The 18,626-nt window shown below is 39.5% G+C and overlaps 1 protein-coding gene across 2 annotated transcripts in view; it reads right to left on the bottom strand.

The window, feature by feature from the left end:
• IQGAP2 (IQ motif containing GTPase activating protein 2) overlaps positions 1 to 18,626 on the bottom strand; it is a 236,203-nt gene that overhangs the window by 101,996 nt on the left and 115,581 nt on the right. For both annotated transcript variants that reach the window (XM_054031558.1, XM_054031559.1), the window contains exons 3-5: positions 10,407 to 10,563; positions 5,738 to 5,815; positions 4,435 to 4,511 (exon numbers count right to left, since the gene is read on the bottom strand). In XM_054031558.1, the coding sequence (XP_053887533.1) occupies positions 4,435 to 4,511; positions 5,738 to 5,815; positions 10,407 to 10,563 (312 nt within the window). The remainder of the gene's footprint in view (positions 1 to 4,434; positions 4,512 to 5,737; positions 5,816 to 10,406; positions 10,564 to 18,626) is intronic.

Here is an 18,626-nt window from a genome sequence, read left to right as displayed (position 1 = left end):
TTGTTGTTGTTGTTGTTTTGCTTCAGCAGTCCGGCTGCCCCCCCCCCCCCCTTTTTTTTTTTTTTGCTGCTTGGGGTGGCAAAAAAGCTAGAGCCGGCCCTGAGTGCAGCTACATCAGTACAGCTGCACCGCTGTAGCAATCCTGATATAGATTAGCCCTCAGTCTTGTCTGAAGTGCCCAATAAAAAAATGGCATAGATGTTAGCCTGGGAAATGCTGGCTTTTTAGCAGTCACCACTATATAATATTTAATACTGCAAAAGAGCAGAAGTGGTTTGGAATGTGGCTGATAAATGTAAGATATCACTCTCCTGTGTAAACTACAGTTATACTGTACATGGTTGAGTAATGTGGTCAATGTTCTATTCTTCTTGGCGTGGAGGAGTTTACCACAAGGTGGTGCTGGGAGCTTGCTTTTCATTTGCTTTTTACATAAAATGCAAGGGTAGTCAGGAATGCAACTTCCTTCTTTTGTATTAAGGAATATAGTCACTGGAAAACACGCATATCTAATGCACATTCTTTACAATAAGACTTAATTTTTAATGTGAATATTAAACTTGCATCGGAACACTGATTTAAACTAACTGGCTTTAAAGGAACATTTTACTGTGTGGGGGTGACTCAGTTTAATAGATTACTCATGGGGCAAATGTTTACTGGGAACCTTATTAGTGAGTATTCCTACTAAGCCTCAGGAATCAATACTCATAGCATTTAATTCAAGTGAGGCAGTTTGGAACTTGAAGTGGACACAACCAACTACTGCTATCAGTTACTCCATTATCTCAAGTAGCAGAGGTATGTGCTATGGATCTAAAGGTTCAAACCCAGCTCATTAGCCATGTGAGAATCAACATAAAAAACAAACCTGAAGAAAAGATTCCATCACTTGGACTTCTTTATTTTTAAAGCTAGGAATTTATAGAGATCAAAAGTTATGTTAAAAGAACATTATTACGGTTGCAAAGTCGACTGCTCAAAAGTTAAGAAGTGCCAGATTAAGGTTGCACAAGCATCCTTAATTCAGCCTGCTTGTGCATATGCATTATGGTACAGTCTTTAATTACATGATCACATTTCATTTCCCCCCCTCCCCCGACCCCATTCCTTATGCTATGCACTAATTGGATGCACTTAATGAGTAGCTGGTCAATATTTTGTTCTCTCCTTATTGTTCAAAATGTGGCCACAGACCTTATCCACTGGGCACCATTCAAACCCTGCTCCAAATACAGAATTCAGTGTTCCCTCATGGGCTTTTTCGTAGTGCTCATCACTATAGTATGATTGCGTCACAAATATTTTATTTTCACAACATTTTTGAGGCGGTACTAATCCCATTTTACAGATGGGGTACCAAGGCACAGAGAGATTAAAGTCAAGAACATTTATTAATTTTGGTGTTCAATTTGAAGTGACTAGAGCCTGATTTAGTTAGCATTATTCTTTTAAAGCACAGCTCCCATCGACTTCAGGAGCAGCTAAGAGTGCTCAGCATTTCTGCAAATCCAACACCAGGATCTCACACTGTGAATTCTCACAAAACAAGCAACAGTTAGTGTCCACGTCTGAAATGTTTAGTTTAAGCAACTTGACTAGCATCACTTAGGAGGATTGTAATACAGGCAGGAATAGAATCCAGTTCTACTCCAGAGCAATGTTCAGTTGCCTTAGGCAGAAGTTCATCCTCTTCTCTAATCCCCTGCCTCATTCACGACATACCTTCTAACTTCTGAAACAAATGGCTATAGGGTCCTACAGAACATAGCCTTTTTCACTGTACAACCATGAGTAAGGATACAATTTAGTCACGGATTTCGGTCTGTGCCATGCGTGCGTACATACACCCACCCACCCTTCCGGTGGGGCTCAGGCGGTCAGTCCTCCTCCCTCCCCCCCACGGGGCTCCAGTTGACATTTCTATCTCTGCCCCCAAGTCCACCCCCTCCCATATTTTTTTTTTTTTTTTTTAAACACTAAACGTAAGAGACAGGTCACAGAGTCCCATGATTTTTTGTTTATTGCCTGCAACCTGCTGGTTATTTTTAGTAAAAGTCACAGTGACAAAATCTTAACCTTAACCATGATTTACCCCCAGAGCACCATCCACCTTTTGTATTGAATCCATTTGGGGTCCTGCAGAAAAATATATGATCATGTAATTAAAGTCTATCATAATGCACATACACAAGGAGGATGAATTAAGGGTACATGGCCAACCTTAATTCTGGCATTTCTTAACTTTAATGTTGCAAATTCAAACATTTAAATGTTATTTTAATGCAGCTGTGTGTGTAATGCAAGACAAACGTTGGGGCTTAAGCTGCAAGACAATTACAGTTGAGAAATGTATCACATGGTCACGAAGCATTTTAGAAGAGGTCAGAGAAAATGTGGACAGCGTGCAGTGACTGTACGCCTGCGTCTTACACATAAAGTCAAAGCAGCACAGAGTTAAAAGCTGTCAAAAGGAAGGGTGGGCAATTCATGGCACAGAATCACCGGTTGATAGTACCATTTTGTTTTTTTGTTTGTTTTTAAGATTTGAGTGTTGTAACTTCGTGCTGATATGTACCATAGCAAGAAGAATTTAAGTGAAATGAAAACAAATTGAGAATGAAGGCCAATAAACTACACAGATCAGCTCTGATGGCTTGGCATGCGTCCTGACCAAGGTCAGGCTGCAGAAGGGAAAATGAATACCTCAAGAACCAAACCATTGCAAAACACAGTTCAAGAAGGAAGATACTAATTGATACACTGCTATTGCAAGCAACATGCAAAGCTGAAGCAAATGTATAAAAAAAAAGATACAGTAAATATGGGTAAAAAGTATTAGTCAATCCCACCAACCAATTAAAGTCTTCAGTTTCAGCAAATATAAACCATTTCAAAGACTGGTTCTATTCCCCTTTCTGGAGAACATCTGACATCTGAATAAAGATTGTGACATCACCGGAATGGAACTTAGCCCACCATTTCTTTATAAGCTGCTTAATATTAAGAGCCCCATGTGTCCACTTCAGGAAATCATTTCAAGCTTACACAAGACACTCACTGACAGAAAGACCAGCTACACAGTTTTTGACTACCCTCCTGTATTTATGTAATCATTGCAATGCTGTCCAGTTAATAATGTTTTCACCCCTCAGCTCACAGAGAGCTGAGAATGCAATAATTTAAATGGCAACACTTATTGCAAAAGAATTGAGATGACTGCTAATGCCAAACTCCCAGCATTTTGAAAGAAAAACATTAAACTTTGAATGTATACCTTATTTACTGGTATTAGGTACACTTCTTACACAAGACTGCAGGAGCAGCAGCAGCATTTCAACGATTATGCTATAAGTAAAACATTTCACCTATGGCACATTTAGTAGTTCCTAAGGCTACTGACATGCCAAATGGCTCAGCTATGAGTGCTGACAAAACAGAATAGTTAAATTATGCCCCAAACTCATCTTTACAATCCTGACACTAACAAAAGTTATGAAAGGAAAAGGCTTCCATCTATGGCAAGAGAGCTTAACAGAACCAGGAGGGAGTCTAGTCTGCAAATACTACCACCAGGATCAGAACATCAGAGACAGAGGTTCTAGACTCGCACTTTAAATCAAGAGGAAGAAGTTTTAAGGCAGAAAAAGCTTTTAGTTCCATTGTAGTGGTGTAACCAAAACTTCCCTGGCTTTGTACTGCATTACAACTAAACTAGCTAGATATCTAAGAGAAATTTGCCCAACACATTTAAAAACCTGAGGCAAAATAATTTGGGGGTATGAATGATTAAGAATGTATATACTGGTCAGTCTTCACTTTGGAAGGCAATAGTTCTAATTTGGTGTCAAGGCACAGCCTCATTTTCATTCCCCTGGTCAACACATTTCTACTAGCATTGTATTAACATGGAAGCTTAATTAAGTGTACCAGCACTTATTTGTAGAAATGGGAAATCAATACGGTGAGACAGTTTCAAGTGGTTTGCCATAGTCTATAATTTTAATCAGGTTCTGGAGGAAGTTACCATCACTCTAAAAAGGTGATTTTTGCTTAGTGTCTGAAGATTGAGAGGTGTCTAAAAGAGGTTTTTTATTTTACACAAATGCGTCAACTTTCCAAATGGTGGGTTTGTGGGAGATTCGTGCAAACAGCCCTCCTATTTATTTCAGTAGTTTGTTTTTGTTTTTTTAAACTTCTACTTCAGAAGTATTTGCCCAATAGTGCTGTAATAAAAATTCATTTAGGCTTATATTGTATTCAAAAACCCATGGCCCAGAACAAAGTCAATAAACTTAACAGACAATGACACACTAAAGTTTTAAAGTACAAACTTCTGTTAAGAACACCAGTTACCTGAAGCCAGTTGGAAACTACATGCCTGAAAGTTGGTCACCAAATCTAAAACTTCCCCCCCACCCCATCACTAGTTACCTTAGTGCATGAATGCAGTATATCATTTTAGGTATGTTTTTCCTATCATAGACATCTGTAGTCTCTGGATAAAAGATCTAAAAAATAAAGAATAGAATTGTTATTCTGACTAGTAATATATACTCTCTCATTAGTCCAACTGGGCCCTCTAGAGAACAGTGATGCTGCATTACAATAGCTTTAAATGGTCATTACTAGACAAATTAGCTATCTAGAACTGCAAGCACTGTCAAGGTGCTCTACTAGAGGGTTGAAGTGTGCCTAATAACCTGTAGAGAGCAGCAGGGCCTGCAAGGCCTAGAGTGGAGTGCTTATGTTGCCCATGTTCAGTGGAGTTGGGGAGCTGTCCTCCCCATTAGATACAGACAAAGCTTCCTCATGCTAAGGGCAGGTGATAATGAGGTGCCTCACCACCCAGAGTACCCACAGGAAGTCATAGGCAACACTCCATATCATTATGTCACAACACTTGTGGCAGATTCAGCAAGCTCTTGGCCCTTCTAGTACATGACCCTCCCTGGCACAGAGGGGACATGACATGAGTGAAACCTTTCAGAGAGGGAGGCAGAGTGGAAGTAAGAGAAGTTAGATGTCTGTTGAACTGACATAGCCAGCCACCAAATAAACTGAACAAGCCTAAAGCAAGCAATAGGGTCTGAAATAAGAGTTAATGTTCTACAGATATGAAGAAGTAAAACAGCTTTTTAAGAAACATTGCTGGCTAACAAGCTGCCTGGGCAAATGCATAAAGGCGCAGAAGTGCCATTGGTTCCGTGACTGAGAGGCACCAAGCACTGTTCGGAGAGTAGCCACAGCAAAGGCTTCCACCCAGCCTTGTATTAAATATCTTTGATCAGGAGAAACTGTTGATGGGCAACACAGAAAGGGAGAGAAAAGCAAAGGGAATGTGTAAGATGGGGGCAAAGAGAGAAGGGAAGGAGGACAGGAAGTAACATGAAAGAAAACCCAGAGAAATCATTACGAGGGAATCAAATGGAAGGACACCATGGGATCTACTGGGAAGATTCAGGATAGACTAAAAACAAAGTCACTGGAAATAAATAGGAAGAAAATAAGACAAAATAATGGAACTATGAGTAGCAGATGGAAGGTGACAAGAGACAAAAGACACAAAAAGCAAACAAACATTTCTAAGCTTTAGATTTATTTCCTGAACTAGGTCTTCCCAGTACTGAAGCTTTCAACAATATTTTATTTAAGCAAATTAAGGGGAAAATAATCTCACTGTTTTAGTCAACTTGGTCCATGGGCAGTTATTGTGTCATGTCATTTAAATACTTACCTTAGGTAGACCAATGGATTCCATTGCCCTTAGCCACTGCACAGTATTATCCGTGTGTCGAAAATGAAGGCCCGATCTCTAATATGGAAGAGGGAAGAAGGGAGAAGATGAGAGATTATTATTTTGAATGATTATGTTCTTTTGCCATTTACCTTCCTTTGCTTAACAATTTTACGCTTCTCCTGTGAATAAAATTCTAAGTTTTCACTAGGTGACCCTAAAGCCAGAATGTTTCAACTGCATGCCAAATCATAAGGCAGTTACATGCCATGCAACTCATCCTCTTACGTGGACTTTGTAATCCCAATGCCTGTGCCCCAAATCCTGTTTCCAAGCAAGTTTGTTCAAAGAGTCCCATTGTTAAGAGGCGAAGAAGCATTCTATAGATGCCTTCTTGCTTATTAGGCTACTGTTCCAGTTGGGCAAGGCAAGCCTGAATACAAATGAGAAACAGGGCTGTTACAGAAGAGATGTTTAGTTGTTAAAGTCTCCTGGAGATCTGGGGAGTTCAGGTGATTTGTAATTAGAGATGTGTGCAACATAGAAAAGAGCACATGAAAAATCATTTTTGCCAAGAATTTGAGAAGTGGGCCCACTTAACTGAAATATCACATTAATTTTTAAACTAAAAGAACAAGCCCTTTTCCACTGAAAATTCACTTTTTTTTTAATAAAGTCCATTCTGAGCACAAGCAGTCTTCAAAATTTTAAGTTGGAAATTTGAAGTATCCATGATTTTAATGCAAAACATTTAAGTTTTGTAGAAAAGCAATATTTGAAGAAGGCAGAATTTCCTGAAATGTTGAAAAATTCTGCATGAAATTGTGGAAGTTCTTCCACCAGTTTCTCACAGCTCTCTATATAAAAATCAAGGATTTCAGATGCAAACAGTTTTCAAGAGGAGTGGAAGAAGCATTTCAGTATTTGGCCAGCTTGCCAGGTGTGGATTCAGAAATCCCTCCCTTTTCATGGGACAAGACTACGGACAAATCTCTGCTTTCTTTTGAGTTTGACCTAGGTCTCTTGGGCTCTTGGTTCTATATTTTTTCTACACAGTCTCCAGAAAAGGAGGCCGGGGAAAAAGGTGGAGGTACCTTGAAAAGAGACCAGAAAAGCCTGTTTTTCATCTTTTACTCATGTATGCAGGAAATCATACAATAGATTAGTTATTAGTTGCTACTGATGTAAGTTTAAGATGTCATATGTGCATGTGAATGTTAAGCACTTCAGAGCTGTGAACATGTTTAGGTCTATTCTATAAAGTGCCGTTTAATCACAGCTGGTCAAAAAATTCACAGAAAAATTTTAAGTTATTTAATTTCACATGATTAAAGCAGACCATTTAAAAAGAAATTTCCCATAAAAAGGCAGAAATTTTTTTAAAAAATGATTTTTTTTTTTCCAGTACAAGTTCTCATTTTGAAAAAATCAGTTTCCAAAATTGACAGTCCTAGAATCAAATCTTCTGAGGCATAATTTCCCAGTGAAGGCTTCACATGAACATATGAATGTGCAAAACTCAGATATCCTCTTCTCACAGCTCACTTAGACTAGGTCTACACTACCTGCCTGAATCGGCGGGTAGAAATCGATCTCTCGGGGATCGAATTATCGCGTCTCGTCGGGACGCGACAATCGATCCCCGAATCGACGCTCTTACTCCACCGCGGAGGTCGATTTTGCCGCCGTCCTCACAGCGGGGTAAGTCGGCTCCGATAGGTCGAATTCAGCTACACGATTCGCGCAGCTGAATTTGCGTATATTAAATCGAGCCCCCCCCCGTAGTGAAGACCTGCCCTGAAAAAGCAACAGAAAAAAGCCTCCCTAAGCACCATTCATCCCTCCACCCAATTTCAACAGGCAATATCTGAGAACCTATTCTGCATGCAAGTGCCCATCTGGCATTTCCAGGCAACTCCTTGATTGCAACTTTAGAAGTCTCACCACTGTAAGAAACCAACGATATCAAAATTAGGTCACAGAAATCATGAATTTGAAAAAGTATGTGAAATCTTGGAAATAGCTGTAAAAACACATTTGACTAGGTCCCCAAACCAAGCAGGGTCACGACATGTTGGAGTCACAGCACCACTCAGGTTCGGCCTGTCCACCCCTCTGTAGATTACATCAATCGGAATCTACTTCCTATGTGAAGCTGGAGGTGTGCTGGTTAGCCGCTCCGAGCTTCAGTCTGAAGGTAACTCCACACTAGCACATTCCTTTGAATGAAAGGTCTTATGAGTCATAATGGCTTGGAATAAAAGAGCTTTTCAGATCCAGTCTAGGTCAACTGTGACTAAAAAATACCATTTGATTGTTGTCCAATGACCTATGCAAGTTGAGTCTGGTTGTCTCAGTTTCCTAGTGGGCACATGGCCACATCACAAAAATTTGGCACCAACTGGCACTCGTTTTTTAGTCTCAGCAGTGGCACTAAGGAAAGCATGATTGTAAACATAGGGAATGAACTACTTTCTCCTTCATGGGAGAGGCCCCTTTAGGTGAGAGTTGACTCAGTGCTGAAGCAGTATGGAGAATTTTGCTTTTTTGTTGTTCTTGGGCTTCCCAAAAAGCTTTCAATTCTCTACTCACATGGCAAGACGATTTCACACTCAGGGCCTGTCAATTCATGTAAAAAAATTCACACTAAATTCATATAAAAGTTATGATGATGAAAAGAGGCACAAACATGCCAGTTTGTAAATTATACTAGTAAACAGTTATCCTTCTAATTTCAGCCATATAAGTACTGAAAATGAGGCTTTTTTGTTTGATAAGAGAGCTTGAACTGGCAGTTTTCAACATTTTTGGCTTTGAATACATCATTTCAGTTACCACACAACAGTGTATCTGTGTACAGAGAAAATATGACACATGAGAATATTTGTACCGTAGACTTTCTGTACTAACCATCAAAATTTAAGGTGAAGCATTTCTGAAAGTCAATCTACATTAAGATTATATAATATTGCCTGTCCTAGTGGTATCAGGAGTTCCTTCCACCTTAAGATCAATAGCAATGACAAATTTTCTAGTGGACTTCATATTTGGCAGTAATACTTAGTTTTTATGGAGATGAAACTAAAGAAAACATCATGTCTAAACCTCTATAGATTTCTTTTGAAAGATTGCAGTTTTTCATAAATTAAAAAAGTATTTTGTTATGTCTTCCGAAATCCATATCCGATTTGCAATGCTGTATGATAAACTGTTCAAGATTCCAACTCAGTAACAGGACTTGCGTATAACTTGGGGGCACATCTACACAAAGCACGTACATCGCAGCATGCTGTGGTGTAAATCTACAGCATCCCTGCGGGCTGCACATTGACTGACTGCGTGGAGCCTGCTGCTATGTACTAAAAGTTCCCAGGGTCATTTTTTTTTTTTTTTTAAATTGTGCAACAACAGGGTCCACAGAGTCAGCATGCAGCACTCTAGAAAGCTATAAATTTACACCACAGCTCGTGATGCCATACGTGTTCATGTAGACAAGCTTGTAAGTCACAAATATTTACCATCTAAAGTATATGGAATATAAAATCAGTTCGATCACCATTACATTTCAAGCCTCAAATTCAGGACCCAAAGGGCCATTTTCCCCTAACATTTGACAAAACCACTACTTAAAAAACAGAACAAAAGAAGGGAAGAAAAATGCTCCTGTTTTAGGGGCCACTTGAGAGACAGAAGCCTGAACTGCAGAGGTGGCAGGTAAGCAAGAGAAAATTTTTAATCTTTTAAAAGCATAATTTTTAAGTTATATAAACATTTTTTTAATCACATGAGATCCTGAACAGATTTTGGTCCTGCACAGAAAACACCCCAAAACATATGTACCTTAAAAATTTGCGTTCTCCAGCTGTCTTCTTATGCAAATTGAAGTAAAGCAGCTCTTAACGGAGGTCCCCAAATATAAACTAATGTGTATATATATATATATATATATATGCATTCTCCATTATCACCAAGTAACTATGCAGCTTGTGATTATAACAGCAGAGCTTGATTTGTTTGACTGATTTTTGTTCCTCCATGATGAAGTGTTTGATATTTAAACATGCAGATCTCATAAGGAGGATATTTGCTAACAAATTATACAGCAGTTCATGTAAGAACTTAGTAACTTTTTTTTAAATAAATAGAATAAGGATTTGGCCCCTATTTCCTAATGGATTGTAATTTTACAGTTGGTAATACTTTGTGAGCTTACCAAAAAGTTCTCTGGAGCTGAAAGCACTTTTTTTTGGTCTTAAAAAACCTTAAGTACAGCTATCATGTTTTTCCTGTATAGTAGTTATTCCTATTTTATCATATTGCCTCCCTGCTCTTCAGTGTTACAAGTTCATGTCCCAGCTGGTGACCACAGTCAGTCCTTCATTGGACTATGGGGAGTTATACAGTAATGTGTGTGTGCGCGCAACTGGTGGGAGAAAGGAAGGTAAGAGTAATGTTCCTATCTAAAGATACAACGATCTTAAAAAGTGAAACTAGGAGTAGAATTCCATATGTATTAGGATACAACAGTCTACTGATGCAGAAAATATTAACATGCTAGAAACAAGTACTCAGCTTTCTGCAACGCCCAGTGCTAAAACAAAGAGTGGGAAAGATGGAGCAACAAATATTTAACTCTCGGTTTTAATCAACAGCCAACGAAACTTGTTACCTTATATCGTGTCTGTTCCACATCATAGATTTTCTTCTCAGAGACCATTTTAGGGGCAAAGAACTTTGCTAGTTTAGCCAGGTAAACTCCATTTCTTAACCCTTCTTCCAATTCAGTAGTGGGTGGCAGTTCTTCAGCCAAACAGACCTCCATCCACCTACAAAACACATGGCCAAGAATTACATATTTCTGTTGGTTGCAATTTTAACATGGAACAGTATATTAGAACTGTGATCCCATTATGTGCTCGCATACTTAGTTACAACTGCAACAACCACCAACAAACAACAACAACTCCACACCCCTTAGGTGTTCGTAAAAGCACCGACGCATGCACAGAGCAACAGAAGAACTCCCCATGTGCTCATTGGCACCACAGACCAAAACTACTACAAAAAGGAGCCATGACAGCTTGTGTGTCAGGGATACTTTGGTAATGGAGTCAAAGTTTCTGAACTATGCCTTCTGACTTAGAATAAGATACTTTAAATATTGTACCAAGCTACAATGGGTCTCAGTACACTTCAATGTATCCTCAGATCTTGAGCAATGTCAACATTTAAAAACAGATTAGTCCCATTCAGACTTGTTTCTAAAATAGAAAGAAGTGCACAAGTCATTAAGACCCCAATTCAGGAATGCACTTAAGCACATAGTTAAATCCCATGGACTTCAATGGGACATAAGCAAGAGATTAAGTGCTGTTCTGAATAGGGACACTTTCCTGAGTCTAACAGTACAAAAATAAGGAGTTTGGGAAAAATCAAGATAATTCACACCCACTATCACCATGAAACAGTTATGCAGCTCTTTATCCTCCACCTACTATAGAATTACAGTTCTTTATTAATGCTAATGAAATATTTGGTACCACTCATTACAGTGAAGCCATTATTGACTAAACAGCAAGTATTTTCTTGCTGTTTCCATTCAAGTTATAACATTATGCCTGACAAATACACACAGAGACACAGACAGCCATGTAAATGTCATGTTCCCAAAGAACCTCAACTGTAGTAGCTAAATAGTTCAGTGGTACACAGCGTGAAAGTCCTTCCTCTAAAGGATATGATAATATTAAATTAGTAGGCTTGAAAGGATTTGATTTTTTTTTTTTTTTTTTTTTAAATCGGTAAATGTTAAACTGTCAATTTCACCACTCATGCAAACTGACAAATACTTCCATTGATAAAAATCAAAGTTTACAGATAGACTAAGTAAGAAAATCATGTGCAACATCATCCTGGTATGTATCAGGAAATAGTCAACTTAGAGAGAAACAAGCAGTTTTAGACCACTGAGCCCACAGGCAGACCATATTGTTGTTGTTAGAAATACTATAAAACAAAGCAGAAAGAAACTCGTGATAAGTTTTATAGATTTCGTGAAGGCTTTTGACAGCATACCCAGGCGGTCTCTGGAAACTTATAGCACTCTATGGAACACCACCAAAAATAATTAAAGTAATCAAGGATGTATGATGATGCTGAATGTGCAGTCAAACTGTGACAATATCAGCTAATGGCTTGCAGTGACAACTAGAGTAAGGCAAGGATGTATTATGTCCCCACTATTGTTTTGCACTGTCATGAGGAAAGTAACTGCAGAAAGCAATCAGGGAAATTTATGGACAAATGAAGCACAGTTGGATGGCCTTGTTTTTGTTGACAATATTGTCCTGTTTAGTCTAACTCAGAGGTTCTCAAACTGTGGTCCGTGTACCACCTGTGGTCTGCGAGCTCCATTTAGGTGGTCCACGGATAGTTCTCTCTAAGGTGCACGCGTGGGGGGCCACACACGAGAGAATTAAGGGTCACTCACCTAAACAGCAGAGCTGCGCAGGTGTGGCTCCACTAATTAGGTGCCTGGCCCATGAGAAGATGCACATGTAAAGTGAGGTGGCGGCCTTGGGGGAACAGGAGGTAGGTGAGAGGCAGTGGGGTCAGAAGAGGGGGCGGGGGGGGGGGAATTTGGGACATGCAGGGCTGTGGCGGCCAGAAAAAGAGGCGACTTTCCCACAATTCCAGGGCAGCAGCTGCTGGGGAGAGACCCTCCTCCTTCCCAGCCCCAGCTTGGGGTCTGCCACTGTGGGGGAGAGACGGCACATCCATCGCATTAGAAAGGCAAGACCACGGATATTACAATACGAGTTGTGTGCTTTTATTTGTAGAATAAAAAAAACATTACTTTTTTTTTTTTAATATAGCTCTTTAATCCAAAGCGCTTTACAATAGTTAGCTAAATGGTACAAACAACATTTGAATAGATCATTAAGTGGTCCGCTAAGACCCTCAGCAATTTTCAAGTGGTCAACGAAAAAAAAAAAAAGTTTCAGAACCCTTGATCTAACTTATTGTTTAATGGAAGACAAGACCGCTTTTGGCAGACACAGCAGAAAAAGTTGGTTTGTTCATCAACAAGGGGGGGGGGGGGGGAGACAAAATATATTGCTATCAATGTCCCAAAAGTAACCATTAGAGTGGATGAAGAAACACTAGAAATAGCACGTCATTTCTAGACAAGTGATAAGTGCAATGCTGGTGATGCCATGCTAGATGTCAAACAATCAATATCAAAATCAACAAACAACTTTCATAAACCTGAAAAGATTTCAAAACTGGCATAGACACAAAAACCTTATTAGTAGTTTATGGAGCAGAGTCATGGAAATAGATGAAAGAAATTGAGAAGAAGATCAACTCATTCCAAAGTAAATGCCTGAGGAAGCTCTTCACAGTCCACTGGAAAGAACTTCTTGCAATATTAGAAATTCAAAAAGGAGAGCAAACCAACATACAGCAAATATGGAAAGATAACACTGGACCTATTTAAGCCATGCTTTAAGGACATCACCAAAATGACTTCTGTGGCAAGTTATAATATGGACATCACTTGGAAAGAGAAAAAGAGGAAGACCTAGAGAAACATTATGTAGAATAATACACAAAGAAGCCAAATCCATTAACATGATACTCAGAAGCCTGAACAGACCAGTAGAAGACCAGAATAAATGATGGAAACTGGTGAACGCCTTATGCAACTGAGGATGTGAGAAGATAAAGAAAAGAAAAATGATGCTAGAGTTTAAGACTATTTACTTTGTATATTTTGATGTGATATTTGACAATTTGTGTTTTAAGTTATGAAGCTTTCACTCTGAATCTCCATGTCTACTGCTATTGAATAATTATTGACACCCCTCAATTTCCTGTGAAAATGTAAAAATCAACAATAGAAAATCTGAAAAACAAAACACGGATATTATCAAAAGTATATAAAAATCAATTTTTGCCAATCCTAATCAGTTATTGCTCTATACCTAGTTTATATTAAACCTAAAATGTTAGACTAATTAAACCTCATGAAGTTTTCAAACTAATCTTTTAGCTAATTTCCATTAGAATAATTAAAAAATACAAGTTACGGTTGACATGTAGTACCCCTCAGAACATTTATACTGAAACATTAAACAGAACAACTTAGCATAGAGTCTTGAAAGTCAGATTAGACTAGAGGTTCTCAAAACAGTGTTCCATACAGCACTGTTGGTCTTCAGCAAGCTGGCCGGCCCTGTGATACTGGGTTCCCTTTTAAGTCACATTAAAATGAACTACGAATACATTCAGTACTTTCTCCAATATTATTTTTCCACCTAAGCAATTCCTGTTGCCATAGGGATGTTAACATGATTACAGATGGGAGGAGAGGATGCTTTAGACATTGGTTTGTCTCATTTTCTGATCACTAAGGCAGTCAGAGACCAGTTCACACATACTGTACAACAGCCTGTCCACCAGAGGTTTAGATGTTCAGAAAACTGAGGTTGGAATCCAAGATTCAAAAACAAACAATCAGCCAATTTCTCACCCCAGAATGGAAAAAGCACACTTCATCATTATGTCTTAGGTTAGAAAGACTCATGAGACGATGACGTATTCTGTTGCATTTTGATTCATTACAGGATAGATGAAAGTGGTTTCACTGAGGCAAAGACTATCCAAATAGTTCTTCAGGAAACAACCAGCAATAGATCTTGGACAGTATCAGGCAAAACCGTATGGAACCAGTGTCATTAAGAAGCACTGCAGCGCCGAAACTGAGTGGAAAGTATGGTTTCACTGACATATTTCCCCCTGTTCCACCCAATATATTTACACTGTATGGATACATGCCAAGGTTTTTTGAGTTATCACTTTTTAATGACCATGGAAAAATATACATGCAAGAGCAAAGTGTCATACTATTTGTCTTCTCCAAAGCAGGAGAAGACTATAAGAAAAGCTATATTTGCCTCAGAGTTAGTGTGAATACAGACCCTGCTGAGGCCAATTATTTCCATGGATCATTTTTGCTATTCCTGACTTATGGCTTCCAAAACAGTTGTATAAGCAGCACATAGAGCTGGCCAACTGATGAATGGGAGTTAATGAAGGGTCAAATTTGAACTTTTACTCTAGTCAGCCAGCACTCAGGAAGTGACTAGTCCAAAACATAGCATGCTTCCTCAGCAGTATGGGTAGGGTTGGAAGAATTTGATTTTCACCAGTAAATGTCTGTCCACCATTTTATCATGCACACACAAAAACAAAAAGAAGTGTTTCCATAGACAATCAATTTAAAGTCAGGAAAAGAAAAATGCTGCTTGAGAACTTGGAGTTTGATTTAAGGATAGTTATTTTGTATATTTTGACATGTGACGTGGACGTTATAAAGCTTTAACTTTTTGAATCTCAATATCTACACAGGTCATTAAATAACACTGCTCTACATTTATTTCAGAAGCATTTTGGCTTTAGTCAAACTTTACTAATTCTGGGTCACTGAGAACGAAAATGATGCTTAAAATTGTTGATTGGCTCTAGTTTTCAAGATATGCTATTGGGTCAGTATATACGACCCTTGACTTGGGAATGGCGGAGAATAAGTGAGTTATAAAGGGAAAGGATCTCAATTTAAAGCAGAAATGACAAATACATCTTTGACTGGATCTATGAATAAATCTATGACTGGGTTTGGACAGTACTTGCTTTTGAGGCAAAACAATGAATGATGCAATCTGAAGCTGGTATTGTGTCATACATGATATGAATTGCATCATGTTATTCCTAGAAGTCATGGATGATGCAATCATAACGAAGAGATTGGAGATCGGAACAAGAGGTGGGCCCCACACATATGCTGCAACACTTGTGCAACAAATCTTCAACCACTGGCGAACAGGAAAAGGAAATCTATGCCTTTTGCAGTGCCAATGATTTGGAGAGAGCCAACAGATCATACCAGCAATTGTTACTTCTGCATGGTGCCTCCAGTTGGGAAAGGTGTGTCAAAGAAAAAGTGGACTATGCATTATCCAAACATTCCACAGCTATACGCCCAGTACCCCATGGAGAAGGGCTGCCGGTTCCTGATGCACCAGAATCATTCTCACTTGAGTCAGACGAGGAAGAGGATGAAACTTCTGGTCCTGAACCATCAATGTCACAGGACCCACATTTTCTCCCATTCTCTTCCTCTGAGCCACACCTCATAACGCAAGGTGAACTGAATGACCTTGTCAGGGATTTGGAACAACCCAAGAGTAAGGCAGAGCTGTTGGGCTCCAGACTACAGCAGTGGAATCTCCTGGCAGGTGATGTTAGGGTTTCCATGTTCCGTGACTGTCAAAAGGATCTTGTCCCAATCTTCTTCATGGAAGGTGATCTTGTAGCCTGCAACATCGATGGTGTGATGGCAGCCCCCAACATGGTTCATGATCCAGATGAGTGGAGACTGTTCATTGATTCATCGAAGACGAGTCTTAAAGCTGTTTTACTGCATAATGGCAATGTTTTGCCATCAATTCCAGTTGGTCTTGCAGTCCATATGAAGGAAACCTATGACAACATGAAACAACTTTTGAGGTGCATAAACTATGACCAACATCAGTGGCAGCTTTGTGGCGATTTGAAGGTTGTTGTTTTCTTGCTTGGTCTCCAGACTGGATACCCAAAGTACTGCTGTTTTCTCTGCGAATGGGATAGTCGTGCAAGAGATTCCTACTACATCAAGAAAGATTGGCCACTCTGACAGTCATTGGAGTCTGGGAGGAAAAGTGTTCAGCATCCACCACTTGTTGAATCAAGGAAGATTTTGTTACCACCCTTACACATCAAGCTGGGTCTGATGAAGAATTTTGTCAAGGCCATTGACAAAACACAAGCAGCTTTCAAGTACCTCTGTGGAAAATTTCCAAGGTTAAGCGAAGCTAAGATAAAGGAAGGTGTCTTTGTGGTCCTCAGAACTTCTTCGAGATGACGCATTTGACCCTGCACTGCGTGGCAAGGAAAAGACAGCATGGAAAGCCTTCCAGTTAGTGGCAATAAATTTTCTCGGAAACAACAAGGCAGACAACTACAGGTTGTTGGTGGAAAACCTCCTCAAGGCACACAAAAGCCTTGGTTGCAACATGTCACTAAAGATACATTTTTTGTACTCTCATCCAGATTTTTTTCTACAGAACTGCGGAGCAGTGAGCGACGAGCATGGCGAGCGATTTCACCAGGACATTGCAACAATGGAGAAATGCTATCAAGGCAAATGGAGCGCATCAATGCTTGCAGACTATTGCTGGACAGTGACAAGAGATGCTCCATGTAATGAATACAAGAGACAAGCCAGGAAGCGCCGAGTAGACACTGAATAGGACTAAACTATGTACATAATAGTTTTTTGCCTTTTGTTTCATAATTAATTTTATTTATATAACACTTTTGCTGATTTTTAAAGCATTACATAAACGGGACAGGTGAAATATTATCATGTAAAGCAACCATAAACACATGAAAAGACCTAGGTTTACAATTTATGATTAAAACTCTACTATCTACAATATACTTAGACCTAAAATGTAAAAACTTAAATATCTTAGAAACAGTAGCCAGTTGTTTTAATTGTCATATTTCAATTCAGCACATCAAAATACATAATAAATAGCACATTTTATCTCTGAAGCAGACGACTTCTCAAAAATTGTAGACCAGGTGTAATTATTGTTTAACCCCCCCTCCCCCCAATTTCCTGTGAAACTGGAAACTAAAATCAATAAAAATTAAAAATGCTTACAAATAAACATGTATATCTGTTGAAATTATAGAACAATAAAAATGGAATTCTGCCAATCCTAAATATGGGTTGCCATGAGTTCAAATGTATCCTCTGTTCCTTATACTGAGTCCTTATATAATATCACATCAAGTTCTAGGACTCAATCCTTCTCTTCAAGTTATTTAATGATTGGGACCCAGGACACTGAAAAGATCAACCTGGATTTTTAAACACAAGGACCACATGTGACATCTCCCCTCCTCAGGCACAACCGAATTGTCTGTTCAAAGTTAACAACAGTTATTTGTGGGCGCAGTAGAGCTTTCTTAGGGGAGTGGCTCAAAACTGGAGAAAACTCCTGCAGGATTCAAGAATTGCCACAAACCTCACGACTTTCCATTCCAAGGGCAAGGCGCACTTTCAGCTTCCCTTCATTAATAGATAAAGGGGACACCACCATCAGGTCGAAAACGGCATGCAAGAGGAAAAGCTCACCTGAATAGGTTGCAATACACACTGACTCTGCTATGGGTGCAGCATAAGAATTTGAATAGAATATTAAAGACTGCACCACCCAAGCCAGATTAAAGAATTTTGGGGCCCTGTGAACTATGGAAATTGGGAACCTACCACTTAGAGCATGTGACAGCGATAGTAGAGGGCCACAAAATCCACTAAAACCCTTTGGAGGGCCAAAGGCCTCTCTCTTCTCTCCACCCCAAAGTGGCTACATACTCATCCATGGGGTAACAACAAGCAGCACCAGCTCTCAAGGTGGTTAGTCAGCAGTAGAAGCCTGAGCATGCTTGCTTCTAAGGAAACAGCTCCTGGGGCAGCTATGCAATGCCATCCCCTACCAGAACAATAGAGCACTCTCACAGCAGCAGATTGCCTTTTATGGCCAGCAGTAGGTCCACACAAAGAATGCAGGAGTAACACAGTGGGGGGAGCAAACTTTTCCCTGTGCACTTTTCAGCATGTGGGCTGATCTGATGAGCTGGTGCAGTCCCCGAGCTACCAGCTGCCCATTCCTTTCCACCCCCCGCTTCCTTTCGGTGGTTGAGGGACCCACTCAGAGCTGTGCATGTACACATTGGTTAACCAGGTCTGGAGCCACTTCTATAGAAATATAAA

This window comes from Malaclemys terrapin, chromosome 6 (genome assembly GCF_027887155.1).
Source record: "Malaclemys terrapin pileata isolate rMalTer1 chromosome 6, rMalTer1.hap1, whole genome shotgun sequence".
NCBI lineage: Eukaryota > Metazoa > Chordata > Testudines > Emydidae > Malaclemys > Malaclemys terrapin.
The sequence above is the reverse complement of the archived record's forward strand: the minus strand, read 5'-3'. Positions and strand labels throughout refer to the sequence as shown.